The 27,989-nt window shown below is 41.6% G+C and overlaps 2 protein-coding genes across 13 annotated transcripts in view; both read right to left on the bottom strand.

Moving 5' to 3' along the window:
* Positions 1–10,315, bottom strand: part of glra4b (glycine receptor, alpha 4b) — a gene marked incomplete at both ends in the record, with an annotated part of 115,067 nt that extends 104,752 nt beyond the window's left edge. Inside the window, one exon of the mRNA XM_084320452.1 lies at positions 10,144–10,315. Within this exon, the coding sequence (XP_084176578.1) occupies positions 10,144–10,315 (172 nt within the window). The remainder of the gene's footprint in view (positions 1–10,143) is intronic.
* Positions 10,316–13,900: 3,585 nt separating this feature from the next.
* Positions 13,901–27,989, bottom strand: part of aifm1 (apoptosis inducing factor mitochondrion associated 1) — a 51,345-nt gene continuing 37,256 nt past the window's right edge. For all 12 annotated transcript variants that reach the window (XM_084320089.1, XM_084320095.1, XM_084320094.1 and 9 more), the window contains 5 exons: positions 27,286–27,426; positions 26,335–26,477; positions 16,853–16,977; positions 15,857–16,047; positions 13,901–14,286 (listed from right to left, as the gene is read on the bottom strand). In XM_084320089.1, coding sequence (XP_084176215.1) covers positions 14,215–14,286; positions 15,857–16,047; positions 16,853–16,977; positions 26,335–26,477; positions 27,286–27,426 — 672 coding nt within the window. In that variant the 3' untranslated portion in view covers positions 13,901–14,214. The remainder of the gene's footprint in view (positions 14,287–15,856; positions 16,048–16,852; positions 16,978–26,334; positions 26,478–27,285; positions 27,427–27,989) is intronic.

The following is a 27,989-nucleotide window of genomic DNA, read 5'->3' as shown; positions in this document are numbered from 1 at the left end:
AATGCACCTTGACCATATGGAACAGAGTAGTAAAAACACACAAATTGGAGAAGCAGTCAGGGGTCCTGAGATGGGTAGCACATGACAAGAGATTCAAACCAGGGAGGTTAGACCATGGATTCAGAAGGTGGGAGAGGGGGGGGGGGCAACAGCGATATGCAAAATGATAGAGAAGGGAGAAATGCAGACACTACAAAAATTAAAGGAGAAATTTGGACTAGAAAACAGGGACCACTTCAGATATCTACAGGTTAGAGACTACTACAACAAAGAAATAAGGGGGGCCAAAGACGAGGAACAGAATGGAATAATAAAGATGATAGTATGGGCATACGAAGGGGGGCAAGGAAGAGTAATATCAGCAATATACCGGGCTATAATGACCAGCAAGGGACACACAACCGATTATATAAGGGAGAAATGGGAGAGAGAACTAGAGATAGGAATAACAGGGAAGGAATGGGGGAACATATGCGAGGTACAACATTCAACAACAGGATCGAGAATATGGAAAGAATTTGGATGGAAAAACATAATCAGATTCTTTATAACCCCAGAGCTGAAGGGAAAATATGCACCAACACAAAGAGCATGCTGGAGGATGTGTGGGAAGGAGGGGGCAAACCACACGCACATATTCTGGGGATGTCAGAAGCTGAAGGGGTATTGGGAGGAGATAGGGGAAGCAATGATCCGAATATTAGGATACGGGCTACCACAAACAGGACTGGTGCTTTACTTAGGAGACCTGACACACGAGGGAATACAAGGGGGGGACAAATATTTAATAAAGATAATGTTGATAGCGGCCAGAAAAGCAATAACGAGACTGTGGTACAAGGAAGACCCACCGACAATAGCAAAATGGGTAGGAATAGTGGAAGAAATACAGGATATGGAAAGGATAACACACATGCTGAGGTTACAGGAAGAGAAATTTGGGGAAAGATGGGGAAAGTGGGAGGATTATAAAAGGAACGAGAACGACATCACAGAGGAAGAACCAAATGCAACACAAGAGGGCGAAGGGTAAAGGAGGAAAGATGTTCAAGGAGGGTCTATGAACCCATGTCACACACCTGTGCTTTAGTTAGTATTTTCTATTTAGTTTTTTGGGATATTACAATTGCTGAATGTTTTTATACCTTATTATTTATGTCTGTTTAACGGTGTGATATTAAATATTCAGGGATGATGTGGTTTGTGTATGGGTGAACCAAAAGGCAAAGTGAAAGTTAATAAACAAGAGAAAAAAAAAGAAAGGACGAAGGATAAGGGAAGAAAGAAGCTCAAGGAGGGTCTCTGGACCTAGATCACACATACAAGCCTTAGTCAGCATTTATCATCTTTGAGTAGGAATTACCTGTTTATGCCTGTTTAAGGGAGATACACAATCAGCCTTTGTATCAAATACCTAGAAAACAACAGTAGGGGAACCAGACAACTAACCATGATACCCATGTAAATATTTATGTGCACTGTTTTTTCTTTTTGTTTTTATTGTGATGCTAGTTTCTTTATTTTTTATTATTTATTTTTTGTAAGTGCTGTCTGTCTAAAAACTGTTAATAAAAATTTAAGTTTAAAAAAAAAATAGTCTATTTGTGTATAGTGTATCGTGCGGCTAAAGTTCTACAGTGACCAGCATCACCAACGTTTTCCTCTATTACCGACAGATCCTCTACCCTTGCTGGCTTACAACCGGGGGGACCCTTCCAGTATCTCCCGCTATATTACTAGTGTACCATAGATATAATTCCCTAAGATTCAGGTTGTATAATTACCTCCTGCGTAACCAGAGAATGGACATTCGTTATTGATTTGCCTACGCACATTCCTTTGCCTTATAAGCGCATTCAAAGTGAAATAGAGAAGTATATTATGTACCTTTTGCTGCAATAAATACTTAATTACAACTTTGTGTGGAACCGATTTCATTGTGGGAAGTGTTCATCATTATATATATCATGTACTGTATGGCCAGTAATTAAAGTGCATAAGACGGTAGTGGTTTAATGATACCATACTTATCAATACAGTCAGGGAATTGTACCCCTCAGTTACAGTACCCATTCTGCAATCTGTTAATAACGTTATCAATCAATCAATCAAACAAAGGTCTGTCCCATTGTATACCAATCAATGGGATACATTGCATGTTGACCTGCATTCTTTCAAATGTATATAATTAATCATTAAAACAGATGTGTAACAAATAAGAAATACAAATTCCACAGAAGGCATTAAATAATTATTATTTTCAATCATTTCACAATAATTGCATAATTGTGTTTGAAATATCTGAGTAATTAAAGTAATTATACATTTGTCCAAAATAGCTGGTTCAGATATGGTTAAGCAGCTGCCCTGTGATCAGATGAATCCATATTATTTATTTTTCCGACATCAAATGCGTAATTTCTTATCGTACAAATATTGTCATATTTATTTTAATTATGATTAAGTAATTAATTCCAAGGAGGCCTGTAGCGTTGACATGAAGGAATCACTATGAGAACACAGTCTGTCAAGTTATAATGAAATTTTAAATTAGTCTATCAATCATGAGATTTGATCGTGGCTGAGAGCAGATTTAAGAGCACTCAGCACTCAGCACTCTTAAATCTGCTCTCAGCCACGATCAAATCTGATCTCAGGAAAATTTGGGGACTCCCACTCCCAGCCCTAATATGTCTTAAATGGGCCGAAATCTGGCTAAGACGAAATTTTTTGTCGTAACTTCGTTCGGGAATGAGACCCAGTGTCTTCCCCACAGACTGATGATTGACGTCCACATTTGTTAGCTGTGACCAAACACCTAGTATAATGCCATTTCTCCATTATCTATGTTGAGCCTGGCTGTGGCTAGCCATAGCAAGGTTTGGTATGGTATGGTCTCCATTGCGTTTCTTGTAAACTCTCCAGTTGCTTGGCAACCTTTAAAAATTCACACCAACAACTGTGGTACACAAGCTAAACCATGGCCAGGTTGTGAAAAGTGGCCGTCTCAGATTCTAAAGACAATGGAGACGCTCAATGTGTGCCAGACAGGCCACAGCACGACTAAACCTTGGCTAGTGTAGACAAGGCATAATGTTGTCTGTCTGTCTGTCTGTATGTCTGTCTGTCTTTCCATCAATCCATCTATCCCACAAATTAAGAAATGTTACTGATGTAAACAGGGGGACCCTGATGTAAACAAGACGAAAGTCTTTCTCTGGTCTGCATCCCCTTAACAATTGTATGTATTGTGCTGTACTGTACCCATTCTGCAATCTGTTAATAAACGTTTCAATCAATCAATCAATCAATCAAAACTCCTCAGGGAGTTCTCAGACCAGGGTCACAGGTAACAGCAGCTGTGTTGGGAATGGTGAGCCATTACTTTGTGGAAGGTTTCAGTGCACAGTGTGGGAATAATTTGACGTTTATGTGGGTAATTTTGAGCATAGAAATGAATGGCAGAATGTTCAAAACTTTCATAACTTGTGAATTGCTTGTACTAGAGACTTGTGGGAGGCATCATTGGACTCAGCAGTAGAAATGCTCTTACAGTTATATAGCAGTATAGTGCTGCTGTAGCCCTGTGTTACTGTGAAATGGAGTACAGTGTATTGGCTGGCTGGGAGGTGTGTGATGTCAACATTGTTTTTTTCCATGGATGTGCGGTGGATGCACACGGGTGAGCAAGGGAGAGAGAGAGAGAGGTGTTGCTATAGCCACGGGAAGTAGGGGGTGCTGAGGGTGCGGCAGCACCCCCCCATAGAGGTTCATAATAATAATAATAATAATAACTTAGTTTCATATAGCACCTTTCAGAAGACCCAAGGTCGCTTTACATAGGGGAAAAAAATAACAAAAGTAACAAACATAGTGGACAGACACAACATACAAAGTGAGAAATTAGGGGTTAAAGGCCAAGTTGAAGAGGTGGGTTTTGATGATTTAGTGTGGGGAAAATCTCTAAGTATTTAAAGTGTTCAACTATGGGGATGTCAGCCGGTAGTTGCACCGCTTTGGCCAACTCATTAGAGGAAGCCTGATAGTATAATTGATTTCGGTATACTAAGTTAATTTGTGGCCGATTGGGAGGGGTCTTTCATAAAAATTTGTAAGTCGTCCGCATAAAGAGCAATTTTGTGTGGTGTATCATTGATTGTTATGGGGGCGATTTCTTCTGTTTGTCTTATAAATTGGGCTAATGGTTCGAGGGAAAGCACAAATAGTCCGGGGCTCAGAGGACAACCCTGTCTAGAATATCTAGAGACCGGGAAGTGTGGAGCATATTTTGCCTGTCATTATCATTTCTGAGGGTGAGGCATAAAGTACTTGAATCATATGTATACATTTCTTTCCAAGCCCCATAGTCTCCAGCACCGTCCAAAGATATGACCATTCCAGTCTATCGAAAGCCTTCATGGCATCTAGAGACAGAACAGTGGCCGGAGTTATATTGTCCTTACTGTTGTCAATTACATGCAATAATCTTCTAAGGTGATTCACAGTCATATACTTCTGTAGAGTACAGATTCACGTCAGATCAATCGATGCCACATTTCGGTACCCAAGACCTGCCCATTTAGAAAATAATCTGAATTCCAATTACACGCAATTGTCATTTCATAATAGACACAGACTAGCACAGACCTTCAATGACGCGCAATTGTCATTTCATAATAGACACAGACCAGCGCGGACCTTACATTTTAGAAGCTATGACATCTAGCTCTTCAGCCCTACATTCACAGCTCTGTGACAACTCTCGCGAGTCGCGCTGTTTCTATGTGCAGTGAAAACTCTGCAAGCAACAGGTCCAATGCATCTAACATGCTTTGCATCCTTGCCATTCCTTTATGAAATCAGTTGTATCTTAGGGCCCTATGAAATCCGTTTGATCTTTTCCTGTTTTCGGGTATGAATTGTCCTGTTTTCAGATTTCTCTGTTTTCGTATTTAATATTTTTTCATTTGGATTTAACTGGATTTTTTCAATTACAATTTTAAAACTAAATAATAATTAAATAGTTAAATAATACAAAATAATAATTTGTTTAAAAGAAATCAGAAAAAAACTGTAAAATTTCTTTCAAAGAGATGTCCTTTAAAGGTTCATGCTTCTCCCCATCTCTGGCTGACATAACCATTGTGATACATGATGGTTAGGCACTTTGTGTTTTCCTCAGTGAGGGATTATTTTATCGGTCAGCAGCGTTTTGTACTTGCTGAAGCTTCTCTCTCTTTTTAAGTTTAAATATCAACATTATCTGGCCATCCTCAGTAAATAAATACTATCAAACTCCTCTGACCTCATCTGGTCTTTCCAAAGACCAGAGATGGGATGGGTGCTCGCATACGCGCACATAAATACACATACAGATAGAAAGGGAGAATGGCTAAATCAACTATCCAGTTCGTTTTCATAGTGTAATGTTTGCCTACTTGAGAGAGAGAGACACTCTGGTTACGCGCAACTGCGTTCCGTTGTTTCAGAATGGATTTGGTAGCTGTCATTTCTGCGTATCCGTAGACCGTGCCACGTCACCGTTTTAAAGTCGTAGTGAAGATTGATTTATATGAAAAACGATTTATGTATCATTTAAGCAAATTCCACACCATTCCATGATAATTCAGAATTCCGTGTTAATATCTCAATTCCGTGAAATCCTCCACGATCGCGGATTCCATAGGGCCCTAAACTTTATGCCCATGTCGTGGTAAAAACCTTAACAAACGTTAGCTGCTAACGCTAACTAAGCTAACCCTGGAAACGCTCACACTCAGAGACATCAGTTTCAGTTTCTCTCTCTATACGTTCAATTATTTAAGTAGCCAAATGTTACACTATGAAAACGAACTAGATAGTTGATGATAAACATTTTACTTCATTAGCTGAAATATTCTAAAATCATTAAGTCTGCTATAAGCCGTTCTCCATTTGTGTGTTGTGCAAGTTGGAAGGACCAGATGAGGTCAGATGAGTTTGATAGTATTTCCTGATGAGGATGGCCAGATAATGTTTAAGCAATAATACACAAGAAGCCGTGGTATGTCATGAATATTGCCACGGCTGTGATGCGCCCGCAGGCACGAGAGCAAAGCTCGAGTGCCATAGGCATCACAGCGGTGGCAATATTCGACATACCACAGGCTTCAGAGTGTATTATTGCTTTTTTATACAATGGCATGCAAATTTCTCAATTCTGATTGGCTGAAACAGTCAAGTTAGACGTTGTTATTTATCATAACACACGCTCGTGATCCCAGAACCCACCCACAACCGAATTACAATCACTCCGCCGTTCGTGGTTTTAGGAATTAAACCAAGATGGCAGACAATAATCTTTATGAATGGATGTATTGATAGCGTCATAAGTAACGACTCATTCAAAAACAATTCTGTCACGTGGAATGTATTAGTTTCTTACACAATGTTGGATTATGTAATTGGTGGGTCATGAGTCATTGTGAAACAAAATAAAAATCGCACGAAGTTGGTTGTTAGATGCCATTCGTCAAAAGGCCACTCATTTCACTGTTAATAAAATGTTCAATCAATCAATCAATCAATCAAACCAATAACACACGCTCACTTCACTGTTAGACGGCATGCTTTGAAGCAACCTATTCAAAATATAAATCGAGGGAGATTATGTCCGTCACTGGCCATAGATGTGAGTCTTCCCTGCAATCCTATTGGACCCCAAATTTTGAAGACAGGCGAAATTATAGCCATGTTCTCGCAGGCTCATCTGCGCAAAAGCGCATTGCAGAAGGTGCAGAAGGTTCTGAGAATTCTGTTCCAGCTAAGAGGCAAAATAACGACACAGATACTCTTTTCACAAACTGCACTATAACCGGGAATGTTACAATCAATGTAAATAAACCATAATCACCCTACAAAAACAGTACTGTATTTGTAAATCTGGTATGTCATAAATGTCTAGATGTAGCAGTACTGTCTATCTGTATGTCATATATGTTATGATGAATTGAAAATGGGGGACCCTGATGTAAACTGTTTTTAATATATATTAATGACATGAAATCGGCATGCGATTGCAACCTGTTCCTGTTTGCTGACGACTCGGCACTCCTGGTCTCTGACAGGGATAAGTCTAAAGTGGAAAGTGTCCTGAGCAGTGAAATGAAAAAGATCTGCTCTTGGCTCAGTGACAATAAATTGTATCTACATCTGGGAAAAACAGAGGCCATACTCTTTGGGTCAAACGCCAACCTAAAGAAATCCCAGGGTTTTAAAATTAGAGTAGGTGAAAACATTATTGAGGATAAAGAGGTCACCTACCTGGGCTTTATTTTAAATAACAAACTTTCGAATGAAAAAATGGCACAAAAAGGTATTACTAAGGTCAATCAAAAAACCAAATTTTTATTTAGAATTTCCTCGTTCATAAATAGAAACGCTCTGAGGACCCTAGCTGGAGCCCTCATCCAATGTCACTTTGACTATGCTTGCACTTCATGGTACAGCAACATATCAAAACAAATGAAGACAAAGCTCCAGACCTCCCAAAACAAACTAGTGAGACTCCTGCACAACCTTCACTTTAGGACTCACCTAACGCCAGCCCACTTTAGCAGTCTGGAATGGCTTAGGGTTGAAGAAAGGGTACACCAGCTTAAAATGCTACTGGTTTTTAAAGTACTGAAAGAAACGGTCCCCAAGTACCTAGTAAATTATTTTAATAAAGTAGGAGATGTCCACAAACACGCCACAAGAGGAAGCCCCACGGACCTGGTCCCGCCGAGAGTCAGGACATGCATGGGGAAAGATGCATTTTTTTTTACTCTGCTACGGTAATGTGGAAAGCCCTGCCAACATTCATAAAACTCCTGAACTCCCCTCTCGGATTTAAATCCGCCCTAAAAACATGGCTCAGCAGCAACTCAAATTGGTCTTAAAATGTTTTTTATCTCTTTTATCATAACTTAGCTTTTATTTCTTTTATCATGAGTTGCTTTTAAGGGTTTGCGGATTTTCTTTTAACATTAGTTAACTGTATGAGTTGTCAGGTTAGGTGTTTTTATACACATTTTTAGGATGTGTCCTGTCTAGTGTACATGTCCATTTGTGTTTCCGTGCCTTTTTATGTTCCATGTATGGACCACAATGGAAACAAGCCTTGGCTTTATTGTGTTTTATCCATTTTTGACCAGCATTGTTGACACTGTTATTGTCTTGTCTTTTAAAATGTTTTTGACCTACGATTGTGTCAAAATAAAGTATTCAATCAATATTCAATAAACAAGACGAATGTCTTTCTCTGGTCTGCATCCCCTATTGAGCTGTACTGTATTGTACCCATTCTGCAATCTGGTAATACAATTTTCAATCAATCAATCAATCAATCATTCCAATAACAACCGCTAACTTCACTGTTAGATGCCATGCTTTGAAGCAACCTTATAGCCACTTATACTATTCTGAGAAGATAATTCATCTGTATCGCAACCGAATCACGGATTTCGTCGAGGCAGGTAGCATTATGTCGGGAAAAATGAAATGAAATAAACAAATGTGAATTAAAGAAGTTAAAACAAAGTTTAGCCTATTAAATTGTTTGAAAAGCCTATAGCCAATGACGTATTTTAACGTGACTGGCCGAGGACTGCGAGGAGGGGGAATTGAATTGCAACCGTGTACAAGCAAAACTTTGACTGTAAACGGCATAACCTGACTGCATAAAATAAATCTCCATTATGCTTCAATTAATGTGTGTTTATTGTATAGCAATAAGGTTGGATGAATTCGGCAATTGTATAAAGATGCAAGCACTGTCTATCTGTAATAAAATGTTCAATCAATCAATCCCATAACACACGCCTTGAAACAGCGCTGCTTCTACACACGGAGGCAACGTCTCTTCTTTTTTTTTGGAACCACTTTTTCTGCAGATGGTTGTCAATAAATCTTCAATTAATGTGTGTTTATTGTATAGCAATACGCTTGGATGAATGCACCAATTGTATAAAAGCCACCATTACACGACACGCAGTCATGCGTTATGAGAATTAGAGCATGCCTAGGGGTGGTCGTTAGCACTCCTGCACGTGATGTAATGCATAAATACAGCAGCTTGCACCATCGGGAAAAATATAGGATGAATACAGACAATTCTAGGGTCTTTTATATCAATTTCAGTGAACTTGGCATAGAAAAAGTTCTTAAAGATGTCTTGTTGCTACACAGTAAATTTCCGCAGTCAATTGTACTCAAACTGAGTCCATTTGAGCCCAAGTGAGTACAATTTTACTCAGTTTGAGTAAAATTTACTCAGCGAAATGTACTATATGGAATTTCAACAAGCTTGGCAACGCAAACTAATGACGTATTAGTCTAATGCAAGCGAAAGTCGGAGAAAGTCATCAGCACCTTGGGGGATCAGCACCTCAGACAGTTCCGGGAGTTGGGCCAGTTCAACTCTTTTGATAGTAAATGTTGCTGACCCCTGGTGTAGTGTGATAACAATGTTGAAATTGAGAAGTTTAGACATAAGTTTAGTTTTACAACCGAAATAAACGTTTGTTATTATGAAAGTACCGAAAAAAGGTACCACCGGGTAGCATAACATGTTGTCTTTTGCAGTATGCTGAGGCTCCCATTAGTCCTGTGCAGCTGTCAGTGTCAGCCACTGAGAATGTGAATCTTTCAGCAACTCATTTCTTAAGAGGCAATTATTTATTAATTCTACTTCAGTCAGTCACATTAGTGTATTTATAGATAATCAGTTGGGACTTATCCAGCATACTGGCATATTTAAGGGATGTGGAGCAAGTATAAAATATATATGAAACGTGACCCCAGAGAAAAGGGGAGGAAGTGTGTCAGAGGGAATCTGCCAGCTCCACAAGGGAGAGGGAAGCGACTGAAGTAGGTCTATGGGTTAACATGTAAGGGAAATGACAGAATTCTCATGAAGAAAGAATTTAACAAATGACTTGAGAGGAATTCTGTGTAGAATTATTATGGCCTCGAGCTCTCATACACAGCCAAAACCCATCTGTTTACCATTTGTGCTGCTTCACTGCCTCACTTTGTTATGTTCTACAGCACAGATACTCACAGCTGTTTTGACAGGGAAGCACAGTACCACTACCTACCAAGGCGTACAGTGTTGCACTTTACCTTTGAAATTAGGTCTGATGCGGGCATCGTAGCCAGATGTCCGCCCCATAAGTTTGTCCAGGAAGTCAGATGGAGAGGGGGCTTTAACCGCCCTGCTGGGCAACTTCATCTCTTTACAGCAGCCAAGCCTGCCAAGACAGCCAGAAAGAACCTCTGGGAGTAACAACCACATGACGGCTTCCCGTTGCTCGTTTCCACTGCCATGTTCATATGCATTAGCAACACCAAGAAGTATAAATTGTCATAATGGCAATGTACTGGAGCCAACATTGTCGTACACCCCACAGGCAAAACAAGAGCTAAATATAATGTGACCTCTGTTTTTACAGATGGATGATCAACTGTGATTACATTAACATGTTAAATCATAATTTTTTATTTCTTCATTATTCATGCAATCAAAGTGAGATTCCAAGAAATGTGAAACACATAAAATGTAAAGTATTTTTAAATGAAAAAAAAAACAGGTTAGATGATCAGTTGCAGTTAGTTAGTATAACAAATGTTCTTCAGTAGGCTAATGTGTTTTCCTTCACGGATTAACACGCTTCACACGTCAATGCGTGTTTCTTCCTCTCTGGCTCAGCTCTATTGAAATCATCAGCATAAACATTTCAATATATTATGCTAAACTAAGATCATAAGACGACACAGTATATATCTAACATATACAAGACTAACATTTAGGAGGAAGCATACTGTATTTAGCATTATATCAATCAAATCTTGCTTCAAAGATAATATAAGTAAAACATTAATACACATCAATTATTCTAATAACTAGCAAATGATAAGTCAGTTAAGTGATAGTTACTGTACATGTGGACCAAATAAGATGTGTACTTTGTCCTCCTGTAAACAAGAAGCAGTGAAGTTACTGTAATTGCTTATCTTACCTGCCTTGCAGAAATAGCCACACCATACATAGGACTTGTGATCGCATTCTCTGCATAAATGGAACAATGGGTGGGAAAGTATTCCAATATAAAAATGAAAAAAAGGCAGCCGTCAGTGAGGAGAGCGTGCTGCTCGGCAGAGGATCATGGTATTGCTCTTCTCTTATGGAATCATCCTCGCCTCCCGCTCTCCTGCTCCGCAGGTGTTTACCATCCAGGATGCTGCTGCCACCGCTGTATAATTCAAGGTCTAGGGTAGTTGCGCTCTCTGAGTGTTTGTGTAGTTGACTTGGAGCTCCATCTCTTTTTCATGGACCATATGTATGCTTCAGGAATTACCGCAAGGACATTTAAAGGGACAGCGAGATTAGAGTGTGGTTTTGGATAATGTTTAGGTTGGTAGCCGTCTTAATGTAAATGCTCTGGTCATGACCACAGGTAGTTTTCCATTAAGAAAAAAGAAAAGAAAAAGGAGACGAAATGTTAATAAAAAATGTTGCAAGATAGTGTGTATAAGGTGTACTATTTGCCAATTAATATTGCTTAATTATCATTAAAGGAAAGATCAACCCAAAAACCAGACCATATATATTATACACAATTTGTGAAGCTCTAATGATGGATTAACAGTGACGGGTCGTCCTAAATTGGGGAGGGAAAGGGGGGTGACTGGGCATTGACTGTATTATCACGGATGACTGTATTTTGTTGCCTTCTAGCATGTTTAGCTAAATATTGTTCATCCAAATGACTTATTTGAATGATAATCTTCAATAGAAAACAAATATATAACAAAAGAAAACTACAAAAATTCCAACACGTGATGCCAATTACAAATATATGACAATATCCTAGCGAGATTAAATGTACAGAAAGTAGATTTGTGTCCCGAGATTCTCCTGTTAAAATTGGTTACCGGTTGGTGGTTGATGTAAAAAATCTCAGATTTTGTTGCCCTCTAGTATGTTTAGCTAAATATTGTTAATCCAAATCACTTATTTTATTGTCGTGCCAACAGGTATTATCCCAGAAAGTCCCCCACATATCCACCCCATGGGTACAGACCAGAGTCTCCAGTCAGGATGTGATTCATTTTACATTATAAATAGCTTGTTTGTGACTTTGAGAAAACATGCTCATATTAACAAATAACTAGATGTCCTTGGCCCCAGTCATTCATCATTTCGTAAGAAACTATGAACGAACAATTGAGTTGTACTCAAGGCATTGGACAGAATAGGACAAGGAATTAATTCAAGTTCATTCAGCTGTTATCAGCCCATCTTTCTAAAGTGCAATTCGGTCTCCAGAGGTTCATCGCCGTACATTTTCTCAACATGGAGGCATTTATGAGTAAATTACTGCCGATGTTTTCCGATGACCAGACAAACTCAAACATCAATGTGGCACCTTAAATGCATACAATTATATATAGAGGCAGTGCACTTCAAACGTTCCCTCATGTAACATTCATGAAAATGACATGCAGGGCTATCGCTGCACATAATTTCCTTCAAACCCATGCGATCGTCCTGTACTCCCATCTAGGGTCCACAGTGTGTAACAGGATGAGACTGCTTGGAAAACTGGGGGGTAAATAACACAATCACAACCGTATGTAGTGTGGTAGTGAAAGGGTTAACCATCTGTAGTGTGGTTGTGAAAGGGTTAACCCTTTGTTGTGTGGCAGTGAAAGGGTTAACCGTCTGTAATGTGGTAGTGAAAGGGTTAACATTCTGTAGTGTGGTAGTGAAAGGGTTAAAATTGAGCTTGACCTACTTGGCTGTTTACTATTGAACTAGAAAGGTGCTTACAAACGTAAAAGGTTACCGTGTTATTTATTTGAATGATTGTGTTATTTACCTCCCCAGTTTTCCAAGCGGTCTCATCCTGTTACACACTGTGTGGACCCTAGATGGGAGTACAGGACGATCGCATGGGTTTGAAGGAAATTATGTGCAGCGATAGCCCTGCATGTAATTTATGAATGTGAAAGGGTTAACATTCTGTAGTGTGGTTGTGAAAGGGTTAACGCTTTGTGTGGCAGTGAAAGGGTTAACCGTCTGTAGTGTGGTTGTGAAAGAGGTAACCCTTTGTTGTGTGGTTGTGAAAGGGTTAACCATTTGGTAGTGTGGCAGTGAAAGGGTTAATGTGGTATTCTTTACAACACACTTCAGACTGAGTGCCTCTGCAGAAGGTGCCCTCTATACAGGACTGCCTGCTCCCATCACATCTGATGGAAAAAGAGCCACTCCAAGCTGAACTCGTAACCTCAACATTGCTTCATTCAAATAATGTTAGTTTAATTATGTCAACAGAGCATCTAGGTTCAAATGCCCCAGGACAGGCGTGTTCAAGCACACACAATTCTCTGTACATTATTAAAACTCTAAAAATAGCCACAACTGTTCCTATCGGTTACGTTTCGTGAGGCCACGGTAATAATATATATTGTAGTGGATGCCTTTGTTTTTCTGAAGGAGAGTGGGTAGTCCATTCCTTTTCCTATTGGGACAAGAGGAAAGCTGAAAGGGAGACAGGATAGGGGACACAGGATATGAGGTTCTGGCGGGATCTGATCCCAGGCCAGCAGGGATACAGGTCCATCTTAGCCCCAACACCCATTTCTGGCCACTGGACTTGGTATGTTTGCAGTAAGTTAACTGGCCTCTTATTAGTGGTCATTATCTGGTAGAATATTTGAAAGTATGGGATTACTTCACTTGAAAAATATTCCTTTATTGCAGATTTTTCCCATCATGAGTTGCTCTGATCACACAGTGGAAAGCAAACATCCATGTTCATTATTGTCTAAGCTTGCAGAAAGAAATAAAATTTGATCAAAAAAATTTGAGCATATGCAGATTGGGGGCAGCGTTTTAATGAGACTGAATGTGAATGATTATCTTTAATAAAAAACAAATATATAACAAAACAAAACAAAAATAATCCAACGCATGTGATGCCAATTACAGATATATGAAAATACCCTAGCGAGATGAAATGTACTGAACAGAGATTTGTGTGCCGAGATTCTCCCGTTCAAATGAGTTACCGGTTGGTGGTTGGTGCCAAAGCATGGCAATGACTGTCAAAAAGTTCAAAGCCTTCATCAAAATTATGTACCAGTGCTCCCCTCCAGCTCAGCCTTCCCGTCTCCAGACTTTGGCACATTCTAGTCCTCATGGATGTTGAAGAGCTTGGCCACTTCATTCAGATCTGCATGCTCCTCGCCATCCTTTATGATCTATGAATATATCATGGAAGAGCATTCACCAACGTCATCATTGTGATACATTACTCATAATCATGTATAAATCATAATGTATTAATGCAATAATAATGAAAAGCAACTTTATTTTCTTCTTCCCAATAACTAGATCTACATTTTGTACTTTGTAAATGATAAGAGGTTGTGAGCCAAAGAGAGAGAGACATTCTCACAGGTACTCAGAAGAGAGCTTGTATCACCCCTGTCCTTGCCTCCCTCCATTGGCTCCCGGTGCGCTACAGGATAGAATTCAAGGTCCTCCTATTCGTTTATAAAGCCCTTAACCCTTTGGTTGCCGAAAACGTAGAACTACGTTTCTGTGGCCCAGCGGTTGAGTGCCGGAAACGTAGATCTACGTTTTTGTCTCGTTATTTCTTTTATTCGCTATTGCCATTCATAATCCATCGAGGCACCTTGTGTAGGCTGTCCTGAATGTGTCTGAGATCGCAGACGGTCAATACCGCTGCCTAACGCCTTGTGGCCGCTATTGCACTCCATTTGAAATGATGTGGTTTGTTTTCTCGGCCGAGCTGCAGCGTGGGGGCGGGTTCTAAACACTCCGGCAAAACAAGCGCTTGTAGGGATGGCTTGGACAACTGACCCCGCCCGCCCGTTCATGTGCAATGCCGGATAACGTCGGAGACAGGATCACTGTGGATATCTGGAATGGCGATCAGATAATTGGATTATTCTTTTTGCAGTACATCAGAGACCAGGTAAGGACTCTATATTACCAATCTTGCATTGATCCGATATTTTTTTCCCCGCGATCGCTCTGTGTCTGTGTGGTATGTGTGTGTGTTGTGTCCCGTTGGTCACATCACGGCACGGATGGGCGCCCCACTCCAAGCCCCCTTTCATGGGTGCATGATGAAAGATAATACCGATAATCTAGCGTTGATTTCAGATTGATTGTTGATCCAAGCGAGGAATGGCAACGTGTTTAGTGAATTCCAATAAAACGCAGTTTTCACATCTTTTCCTGGGCTTACTCAGAATCACTCAAACTATACTCATATTCACCACGGTATAAAACGGAAATGTACAGATGAAAAAAATTCTGTTTTTTGCATGTTGACTGGCTCGCGAGCCGCGGGGAGACCACCCCTGCCCTATACCAACGTCAGGGCCCTCAGATCTGCTGATAAGGGTCTCCCAACTACCCCTAGGTCCAACTTCAAGTCTAGGTAAGGGGGGGGGGGGGGGGGGGCGTGCTTTTGCCATTGCAGCCCCTGACCTCTGGAATAGCATCCCCACTGCCATCAAATCTGCCCCCTCCATCGAGTCTTTTAAATCTAAGCTCAAAACTCATATTCCCTAGCCTTCCCTGACTCACTCTGACTCTTGCCTCGTTTGTTTTGACGTGTTGTTCCGTTTCTTTGTTTGTCTGTTCATTGTTTATTTTTTCTGTTTATTTATACTTTAGGAGTACTTTCTTTTTTTTAGCTACGCGACCCACTGTGAAGCACTTTGGTTGACAAGTGTTTAAATGTGCTATACAAATAAATTTGATCGATTGATTCTTAGACAAAGTGACAATGCTGACCTTCCTTGCGATGGGCATTCTGTTGAAGACGTTCCACAGGATGATGCCCACCACCACTTTATCCCTCAGGTAGAAGATCACTCCCTTCCCGTAGTCGTCCTTCTGCTGCAGCGGGGCGGGAGCAGGCGTGGAGGAGGCCACCGGGCTGATCGCCACTTCCTCCGTCTCACTTTCTGAACGGATTCCAGTTCCTGCAGCACAATAAACGGCAGGATTTTTACACATCACACATTTAAAAGAGGACTAAAGACGTACCTCTTCAAAGCTTTTTCTTTGAAGATTTGGTTCCAAATGTAAAGTGCAATACAAATTAAATGTATTATTATGATAATTAAACTTTTACAGCATAATGCCCATGAGCAATGTTTGTCAAGAGTCTTAGAGTGGAATGTCACCTATTTTAGGAAGCCACGTGTATTCTTCCTGTGCCCCATGGCAGTCATATTGAACAGGCGTCACTCTCTACTGAGGCTAGAAATCAGTAAGAGAATCCTCTGATCTGAAATCTGGTTCTGCTCCATAGACAATGAATGGGGCTCTGACTTCATGAGGCCATACAATGTTGGTGAGGTTTCAATTCGGGGTTCAGACCTTTTAGCAATGCTAGATTATAAACCTAATTTCGGTGCAAGAGTTTACACAAAATGTTATGGCCTCGTTCATTGTCTATGGAGCAGCCCCAGATTTGACATCCATGATTTCTAGCTTTAAGAGTGTGTTCACAAATACTGACTGAACTGTCCCGGGACAGGAAGAACATATGTTAATTCTTCAGGGTATCTGTAGGTTTCAACAAGTTAAATTCAAGACGATATTTTTAATACCACTTAGAGCCAAATGTAATACCATACTAGCAAAAAAACTAAAAACGCATAGCATGTTCCATACAAGCTCTCGCCAGACGCACCAAGTTCCTGGTAGCCCTGCAAAAAAACAATTTTTGTTTTTTTTGTGGACAGTTAAGACTTGTTTAAACTGAGAAGTGGACGGTCCTACCTGACTGCTCGGTGGCAGCTCTGGGTGTGTCCTTGGCGGTGGCTTTAGCGAACACTCCTACAGTTGGTAGACTGCTGTCAACAATCCCAATAGCCTCGTAGCCCACATCAGGACCCAGGTCACTCCTAGGAATCACAACAGCACATCAGGACATATGGTTCTGCATGTTCTGCACTTTGTTCAATCATCCCTGTGCTGCTGTTTGCGTTTGTGTGTGTGCGTGTATGCGTCATGTGAGAAATTGTGGAATGGGATATATAGATACAATTATATATATATATATATATATATATATATATATATATATATAAATAAGAAAATCTTCGATATCGGTATTGGTGCATCCCTATTGTAAAGTAAATCCAAAACACTTGGGAGTGTGAATGTGACGTATCACAAGAAAGCACTGAACCTCTACTGTCTAACTATGAATGAACACAACACTCATAACTTACCATCTTTAGATAATAACGTTATTTTTTTTTAATCCACTTTTTCTCAGATTTTTCTCCCATCCCAATTTCGTCTTTATGCCAATTCCCCCCTCCCCTTCCTGGTCGTTGCTCGCATGTGCCCCCCACTGGTCGGTCTAGGGAGTCCTGCAGTCTAACAGATGCTTTGTTTGTCCGAGGTAAGCAACAGTTGTGATTGGAGGATCAAGAAAAGAGGGCAGGGTTTGAGATGGGTCCATTGAGCCAGTATGACGGCCGGCCAAGCCGGAGGCAACACTGACAGCCGGATTCGATACCGGTGTCTCTTGCATTGGTGACGAGCGCTTAGATCGCTGCGCCACCCAGCCGCCAGATAATAACGTTTGAAAGCGTTGTTTCTCTGTGAGTTTCACAGTTCTTTATCTGATGTATTCAATTGAACAGCACAGCACGTACATATATGTATTCGGGATGAGTACCAAATCCGGTACTTTTAAAGGTATCGACCAAATGACGTCGGTACTACCGATTCATGCGAGATCCACCGGTGCCACATTTCGGTACTGAAAAAAATATTAAAAAGGCTGATGACGTCAACGTTTAGTTTACCGCAAAACGAAACCTATGAAGTGTGCCGCACGTTCACGTCAACGTTTGACTTGATTCAACAACAAAGCAGTCGGGGCAATGGCAAGCCGAAAACGGTCGCAAGTGTTGTTACACTTTACAAAGCTAGATGCAGACAACACTCGCTGCAATATTATATATATATTAACACATTCAGTGCCGTTCATGAGAATTCTCGTTTCTGGGCCCCAACCGTTCAGTGCCATAAACGAAGATTCTTGTTTCTGGGTCGTTTTTCCTTTTGTTCGATTTTAATACCCTATTCAATCTCAGGGAGCTGTGTGTTGCCTGAAAAATGCATACTGGGAATCCGAAGGTGCAGTACCGGCCGCATCCTACTAGGCGGCGGCATCGAGCACCATTTGAAACATTGAGTCTTGGGCTGTGCGTCGATTATATAGGTCCGGGCGGACTTTTCTTTGTCGGACAAGTGTAGCGGTTCTAATGCTCGGATTGAGAAGAAACAATTACTCCTGTGGTGGATTCTGTGTTGGATTATGTTGGCGAAACGATGGACATCAATACTTGGAATGGCGAGCAGATCATTGGAATATTCTTTTCGGGGTACATCCTAGTCAAGGTAAGGGCTATATGGTATCAATCTTGCGTTGATCCAAGAATGTTTTCATTGCGATCCGAGCGTATGTGTGTAACGCTACTCCATAACGTATTCCGTTGGTGACGATCAAAGCACGAAAAAAACTACCCCCCCCCCTTTCATGCATTCATGATGGAACATAATACCGATCATATGCATTTGATTTTTTTTTTATTGTAGCGTGTGTAGGGACAAAACGTCAATGGATTTAGTATAATACACATTGCGGCTTATAACCAGCCTCTCAGGAATTGGCCCGGATCATTCCGAAATAACACAATATTCACCACGGTATAAAACGGGAACGTATGGATGGAATTTTTTATTTATTTTTTTGCATCGTGACCGGAAGAAACCCAGTGTCAAATGACTATAGTATTGCAGGGCTCCAGACTAACTTTTTACATTGGTTGCACCAGTGCGCCTAACTTTTTCATTTAGGTGCACCAGCACATAATTTAGGTGCACCCAAAGATTTTCACTGCGCCTCTTGCCGCTGCAATAATACATTTTAAGCGTTACCGTTACCTTTTTTGTCAGTTCCCATACACATTAGTAATTTCTTAATATGTTATGTAAATAATTGTAAACAGGAATAAAAAGGTACAGATAAATGTTTTTTATTTATTTAAATCACAAACAACTGACAAACAAATGACAATAAACTGGACGACATCCGAGCAAGGATTAAATTCCAGAGACGTTAGAGACTGCAATGTTCTCTGCTTCATTGAAACGTGGCTGTCGCCAGAAATCCCAGATCACGCCATCCAACCGGCCGATCACTTCTTCATTCACCGCAAGGATAGAACAGCAGAGTCCGGCAAACAGCGTGGAGGCGGTATCGCCTTCATGTTGAACAACAATTGGAGCGATCCAGCCAACGTGAAGGAATTATCGAACCACTGCTGCCCCAACCTGGAATATATAACCATCAAGTGTCGACCTTTCTTCCTCCCGAGGGAGTTAACGGCGATCATCCTTGTCGGAGTGTATATTCCACCGCAAGCCAGCAATAGTGCCGCGCTCTCGAAGCTCCACGACGAAGTAAACAAACTCCAAGCAGCGAACGTTAACGCCGCCATTGTAGTAGTGGGTGATTTCAATAGCGCCAATCTGAGAAAGGTTTTGCCTGACTTCTATCAGCATGTGACTTGTAACACCAGAGGCGGTAACATTTTAGACCACTGTTACACGCAATTCAAGGGTAGATACAAGGCTCATTCTGCTAGTGGCTTTGGGAAGTCTGATCATGCGGCCATCTTTCTTTCTCCAAAGTACAAAAAAAAAATCAAGAGCACTCCTGTAGTCTCGCGAGAGGTGCAGAAATGGGATGTGGAGTCAGAGGAGACGCTCCAAGCTGCGCTTGAGTGCACAGACTGGGGTGTGTTCCGCGACACAGATAACATTAATGTCTACACGGAGACAGTGCTGGACTTTGTTCGTACTTTGGTGGAAGAAACAATCCCCACTACCACAATTAAAGTTTACCCAAATCAAAAACCCTGGGTAGACAAATCCGTCCGTGAAGCTCTGAAAGCGTGCACCAAAGCATACAACGGGCCGACTCCAGAGCTATGTGGCAGGGGCTCAAAACGATGACCGACTACAAAGGCACCTCCCTCAAACTGAACAGTGACATCTCCTTAGCAAATGACCTCAATACCTTCTATGCGAGGTTTGATGCTGGTAATAAATCAAATCAAATTTATTTATAAGGCCCGACAACACACGTTAATGTCCCCATGGGCCATACAGGTCTTCTTTAAACAAGTCAAGAAGAAAACATAACAATAAGTCAAGAACAGAACAAGAACACCATAAGGTCCAAACATTTTTAGATGAATGCAAAAAAAAATTAAAAATTAAAGAATGCAAGCACTCCCAGACATACCCCACGCGAAGGTAAGGAAAAACTCACTAAAACCTAACAATAGGGAAAAAAGCTCCACAGGTAGTGTGGAGGAGAGAAACCTTAGAAGGGCCATTCAAGGGGGGATCTCCCTTCTTAGATGTTGGTGATAGTAGTGTTGCAGACGGACAGTTGGTAAGCATGCACTCATGTGTGTAGTGAAACACAGATGAGTGCATGCAATAGCAACTGAACATTTTGAAAGATTAAAGATAAAGCTAATAGCGATAGCAACTGAATAACACCACCAGCCCACAAGCCACGGCAATGGGGGGGGGGGGGGGTCTGCTGCTGATGGAGACTCAGTGTTCAGGGTAACAGAGCATGAGGTGAGGCGGACCTTTAAAAAAGTGAATATCAGGAAGGCAGCAGGACCGGACGGCATCCCCGGCCGCGTCCTAAAAGTCTGTGCCGACCAACTGGCCCCGGTATTCACTGACATATTTAACCTGTCCTTAGAACAGGCTGTCATCCCCACCTGCCTGAAGAAGTCCACTATTATCCCTGTACCCAAAAAATCCAAGCCTGCTTGCCTCAACGACTACCGCCCTGTAGCTCTCATACCGCCCCAACAGGTCCACGGAGGACGCCATAGCCCATGTGCAGCACACAGCAGCATCACACCTGGACAAGAGGAAGGGGAACTATGTGAGAATGCTATTCATCGACTACAGCTCAGCATTCAATACCATAGTCCCCTCCAAACTCATAGCCAAGCTCAGGGACCTGGGCTTGAACTATGACCTCTGCCAGTGGGTCTTGGACTTCCTGACGGGCAGACCCCAGGTGGTGAGAGCAGGCAACTGCACCTCCTCATCCATCACCCTCAACATAGGGGCCCCCCAGGGCTGTGTTCTGAGTCCCCTCCTCTACTCCCTGTACACACACGACTGTGTGGCTCAGCGGAGTAGCAACACAATCATCAAATTTGCTGACGACACAGTAGTGGTGGGCCTGATCTCTGCAAACGACGAAAGGGCCTACCTGGAAGAGGTCAAGGTCCTGGCGGGATGGTGCCAGGAAAACAGCCTCTCCCTGAACGTCAGCAAAACAAAGGAGATGATTGTGGACTTCAGGAGGTCGGGGGTCAAGGACTACAGCCCCCTCAGCATCGACGGGGCACCGGTTGAGAGAGTGAACAGCTTTAAGTACCTCGGAGCCTACATATCCGAGGACTTGACATGGACCACACACATTGACAGTAGGCTTGGGCGGTATGACGGTATTAAGGTATACCAGGGTATTTAGAAATACCTACGGTATTGATTTTCAATACCGTCCGTCACCGTCAAAATCACAGATGCGCTTCAGTTTCTATAACAGTGAAACGGAGTTTTGAGTGTAGTGCACACACTGAGTGTAGTGCACACACGCGCCAGCAGAGGGCGAGACCGCTCTAGTGGAGCGAGTGGGTCACAACGGTGTTCACGTTTTACGGTAATGTTGCGACAGTGCTGTGAAAATACCGTAAAGCGTTGTGACGAGAGCAGTGTTGTTGTGGAGCAATCCGTCTCTTATTATATGTGAACTAAAGAGTACAAGGTTTACACAACAGCCCCCACCCGCCTTTTTATTGTATTTGTACCGTCCTGTACTATCCGCTGTCAGCTGTTTATCTCTCTCTGTGAGCTACTGAGCTTGAATAACTAGCGTTAGCTCACGTTAAGTAGCGTTAGCTCTGCGGCTAATCTTAGATTACCCTGAACTAAATCAATGACTAGGTTATAAAGCATTCGAGTAGTTTTCACTGCACATAGAAGTAGCCAAACAACGGGAGCATTTCGGGAGCATATGACCAAAACCCAGGCAATTTCTAGCCCTTAAGGAATCAAATAGTCTGCCATGGCTATAGGCTAGATGCTAACGCTAAAACGGTGCGGGCTTCTACCGGTGCGGGACTACCATTCTGAGAGCTGACGATGATTTGTTTACTTGGTAACACGTAACCCCCCCCCCCCCCCCGCTGATGAAAATGAAAGTCATACCGTCAAAATACCGTGCACCGGGGTATTATAACAAAGGTTTGCCGGTTTGAAAATAAGGATACCGCCCAAGCCTAATTGACAGTGTTGTGAAGAAGGCACGACAACGCCTCTACTTCCTCAGGCGCCTAAGGAAGTTCCAAGTCAGTCAGAAGATCCTTAAGAACTTCTACTCATGTACAATAGAGAGCATCCTGACTGGCAACATCACCTCCTGGTTTGGGAATAGCACTGCACAAGACCGAAGCAGACTACAAGACCGAACGCACAATTGGAGGGGGGCTCCCCACCCTCCAGAACATTTACAACAAGCGGTGCAGGGGCAAGGCTAAGAGAATCATTAAGGACTCCAGTCACCCGAACAACTGCCTCTTTGAACTGCTGCGGTCAGGCAAGCGATACCGGAGTCTCAAGGCGAGCACAGAAAGACTCAGAAGAAGCTTCTATCCCCAGGCCATCAGGCTGCTCAACGAACAATGAACACTACACAACAACCATCAAACGCACATAGCACACATCCACACGCACACACTCACTTTAAACAAACACACTGTAGCACCCACTCCCCACACTTTATAGCACACACTCACTTTAAACAAACACACTGTAGCACCCACTCCCCACACTTTATATTTATTGATAAAGGATTGCACTACAACTCGTACACCTTACTGTAAATTGTACCTAAATTGTACCTCATCCCATTTCTGCTTTGCACTATATAGTATTGTATTAGTACACTGCATAGTATTGTATATTATATGGTAACTCAGTTACGTCTATTCTGCATCGAACATTGTACATATGTCTATACTGAACACTGACCTCATTTTCTACTTCTAATTTACATGCTATACTATGTTATTTGATACTTATCTTGTCTAGCACAGTCTCTGGAGCGTAACAGTAAGAAGCATTTTGTATAAAAGTATTCTGTACTTCTGTATGACAACTATTAAAGAAACTTGAAACGTGAAATTGTCATATGACACAGCAGGTCTTAAAGTTCAGACAAATGGCTTTCAAACTAATTGTCTCACAAAATTCAACTGGAGCTTAAAAAATTTAATGAGATTGCAATAACCTCAATTGTTTAGAAAAAGGGGGGGGGGTGCTGTGCTTGACTTGGCAGCATAGACTCCTATGAAAAAATAACATTGTATTACAGTTAGCAAAGTCCAATCCTTCACTTTTTTATGTCTATTTTAACACATTCAGTTCAGCTCCAGTAGCCTAAATCCAGGTTGTACAGTATGTCTATTACTCATTATTAGTGTGGGTGACCTGGCTTTAGCCAGGTCACTTGCCACACTATAGTAATCTATACTATTTGTATCTATACTATTCTTTATTTATTTCTTTATTCCGCCGATTTTGCTAACAAAACTCCTCCCAGAGCGTTCGCGCCCCATACCCCATAGAAAGGTATCAAAACGTAGAGACTTGCGGGTTGTGCCATTGGACTCGGTAGGGATATCCTCTTTCATTGGTCGATGTTGACGACTCTCCTGATCATTAGACCACGCCCCCTTAGGCCACAACAAGCGGTGCAGGGGCAAGGCTAAGAGAATCATTAAGGATCATTAAGGATGAACCGTTTGTCGTAGAGACTTGCGGGTTGTGCCATTGGACTCTGTAGGGATATCCTCTTTCATTGGTCGATGTTGACCACTCCCCCGATCCTTAGACCACACCCCCTTAGTGTATCTCTTGAACCGTTTGTCGTAGAGACTTGCGGGTTGTGCCATTGGACTCGGTAGGAATATCCTCTTTCATTGGTCGATGTTGACCACTCCCCCGATCCTTAGACCACGCCCCCTTAGGCCAACCCCCTTAGTGTATCTCTTGAACCGTTTGTCTTAGAGACTTGCGGGTTGTGCCATTGGACTCGGTAGGGATATCCTCTTTCATTGGTCGATGTTGACCACTCCCCCGATCCTTAGACCACACCCCCTTAGGCCACACCCCCTTACCCCTGAATAAAAATTAAAACAAATCAGAAAAGTTTTTTTTAATACGTTTTTTTTTATATTTTGTATTTTTCATAAATAAATGACAAAAAAGTTGTTTTTCAGTAAAGTTTTTTTAATACGTTTTTTTTTATATATATATATTTTCATAAGAAAAATATTTTTTGACGAAAAAGTCAAAAAAGTTTTTTTTCAGAGCCTGGAGCTCAACACTTAGTCTGATTTCTAAAAAGGGGGCCAGTACTCCGGTCGCGCTGGAGGCCGGGACGAGGTCCCTTAGCTTGCGAGGCCCCGGTAGAGTGCTTAAGTTTGGGCTTGCCGGGACGAGTGGAGAGCCTGGAGCTCAACACTTAGTCTGATTTCTAAAAAGGGGGCCAGTACTCCAGATGCGACCACCCTGGACCACTTTCCCCGAAATGTGACTGAAAAATAACCGAGTTTTTTAAAAAATTCTGGAATTTTCTTTTTTTATGAACAATTTAAAATATAAACAAAAAAAAACGTATTAAAAAAGTTTTCTGATGCCCATAGTTTGGCCCCTCCCCCTTTTTGTATCTTTTGAACCGTTTGTCATAGAGACTTGCGAGAGACCCTCTCCCGTTGGCCGGCGGTGCACAGGCGTCACCCACACTTTCACAATTTCCCCCGCGCGGAATTGTCTAGTTATTATTATTACTCAACATTAAAACAGAAAATTATATTGAAAAAATTAAACGTAATAACAGATTCTAGTTAGGGCCCTATATGCTTATTGAATCTATTTGAATAGCCTAATAACTATTTAAATGTATTGCTTGTCTTATTTCTGCTTAAACTGGAGTTATTATATAATAACATTGCTGTACCTTTTGCATGTGCGTGCTCCACCTCGATGTGGCCAATTAGGATATTGATAGGTCTCCCGTTGCACAATATGCGGCTGTAGACGAGCTCGCACTCCTTTGCAGAGACGTCTGTATCTCCGTCGATCATGAAGCTCATGTAGATGTTCTCCGCGATCTGAAGGGACGTCTTCTTTTTTAATGTGTCTGCAATCACTCCTATGAACTGGGCACAGGTAGTGTCGTTGCTGTACGTCGGGTTGACGTTTAAGCAGTTTTTTTTCATTAGGGTGATCTGCGATTTGAATTTAGTAAACGCCAGCTCTTCTTTTGCGATATTATAAGCAGTGTTGAATTTGATTTTCATTTCTTCCTCCTCGCTTTTTCTATTTGCCGCCATCTGGCGCTGAAATGCTTCGTGGAGAGGCACTGTTGATGTGCTGGCAACACACCTGTCACGACACAGTATGTGTTTTTTGGAGACACTATCCTTTTTTAATGTTTCTATTCTGACAGCAAACGCAGTACTGCCAGCCATATTAGGACCACACTCCTTGCAATACATGCAAACCATACTATTTGTCGCTTTATCGTAGCGGAGCCAGGGAAATTGAACCAGCCATTCTCAAAATGCGACCAAAACGGGCACACCCTGGAGCCCTGTATTGTATCCATAGCTATAATATAGAATATAGTTATAGCTCTACAAACAAGGTGACAGACTCCATTAGTTTAATGGGTGGCATCGCATTGCCGTTTCCCGGAAGAGGCATGGCACAGAATGTGTTAACAAATTGTTGATTGATAATAAATTATTAGAAGTTTTGAAATTTTTTTATTTTATTTTTCTTTTTTTACAACTGAGGTAGGTACATTACATTTTTAGAGACTAAAGTACAGAAAAAAGGTACCGTTGGGTACCGGTATCGATTCAAATGTGAACGGTACCCAACACTAATACGGTATGTATGCAGTTTAAACTGTGCATTCCAGGGCCACTCTGCTAGCACTGCTGACGAGTGGAACCAAGTGACGGCATTAAATGACTTCATGCATTTCAACTTTCTCCGCATATAGAAGTTGACCTTTGATCCATGATGTATTATTTTTTTATGTTTGATACGTTGTGTTGAATACCCACCAGAACATGGACTGATGCCAGTAAGGCTTGTTGGCCCCAGTCATGTTCTCTCCTGCCAGTCTGCCGCTCACAACGGCGTGGTCGTGGTGCTCCACCCGCCTGCGGCCCAGTCTGATGTCGTAGAAGCACGCTGCGTCTCCTGCCTGGACAGGAGAGCAAGGACAGGAGATGAGGCTGTGTACCATACATGAAGATCTGCACCTTATGGTGATAATTACTGTACCATACATGATGATTTGCACCATATGGTGATAATTACTGTACCATACATGATGATTTGCACCATATGGTGATGATTACTGTACCATACATGAAGATTTGCAACATATGGTGATAATTACTGTACCATACATTAATATTTACACCATATGGTGATAATTACTGTACCATACATTAATATTTACAACATATGGTGATACTTACTGTACCATACATGAAGATCTGCACCTTATGGTGATAATTAAAGGGAGTATTTATTTTTGTAACTATCCTTTATTTGCCCGAGGTAGTTTGTCACTTATCCTCATAGTCACTGTTGTTTGCAACACATGTAACATGTTGCTTTAAGAGAGCTGATCAGGGGGGTGAGTTTTGGGGTCTCAGTGAGAATGCTGGAGTTTTTTTTTTTCTTTTCTGGAGTAACAGAAGAGAGAAGGAGAGCTAATTACCTACTGTACATTTAAGTTTTGTACCAAAGTATCCAGCTGACATTATGGATATCATTATCCTGGCCGCTCGCCGTTGGTGATGGTGTATCAGTATGGAGGAATAAATACCCACAACAATACTGGATCTCCCTTTGGCTTTCTGTAGCTCAGCTAAAGTAGATAACGAGTGTGGCTATATACAGAGTAATCTCACATCCCAAGAACATGACAGAGCTGAAACGTTAAAGTCTCTCTGTCTAAATACTTGAGTTCACTTCAACTTCGATATGAATACTGAACCTACCACCCAGATGTTGGTTCTAGCCTGCAGCTCTGCGTTGACCCGATAGCCACCAAAGTCAGAGTCCACCTCCAGACCCGCTGACTTGGCGAGGTCAACACTAGGCTCCAGACCCACGGCAGCAACGAGGTGGTCTGTCTTCACCTGCAATGGGAAAAGTCATGTAATCAGAAATGTACTATTATAGTCTGTATCCTCTTAAAATGTGCTATAGATCACATGTTATGTAGAGTAATCATTAAACAAATTAAATACAGCCACAGCTTTTAAAAAGGTTCAGAATAAAAGTATTGGTTTTCCTCCCAAGAATGATTGATTCATGAATGTATCATTTAAAAAATGTTTGCGCGACATCTAGTGGCTGAATGTAATACTTTTCAAATCAAACTTTCACTCTAGGTCTATCTACATGTATGGTGTGGGGGGGGGATCTTCATGGGAAGTTGGCCATGACTGCAGTGCCCTAAACATCTTGCTCTCCCGTACTTTGATGTTTGTATGCTTTCCTGATCAAAGTGAAGTCAATGGCAACATATTATGCTTAATTATGGACGAGAATGGTTTGTAATAGGCTTGGCTGGGTGAGAGATCTTTCTTTAAACACCAATGTGATTATATGAGATAAGATAAGATAGTCCTTTATTGATCCCCTTGGAGACATTTGGGCATCCTAGCAGCATGGGGAGGGGAGGTACAGGTATAGGCAG

Source organism: Notolepis coatsorum (genome assembly GCF_963971535.1).
Source record: "Notolepis coatsorum genome assembly, chromosome: 8".
NCBI lineage: Eukaryota > Metazoa > Chordata > Actinopteri > Aulopiformes > Paralepididae > Notolepis > Notolepis coatsorum.
Note: the sequence above shows the minus strand (reverse complement) of the source record. Positions and strands in the feature narration are given on the sequence as shown.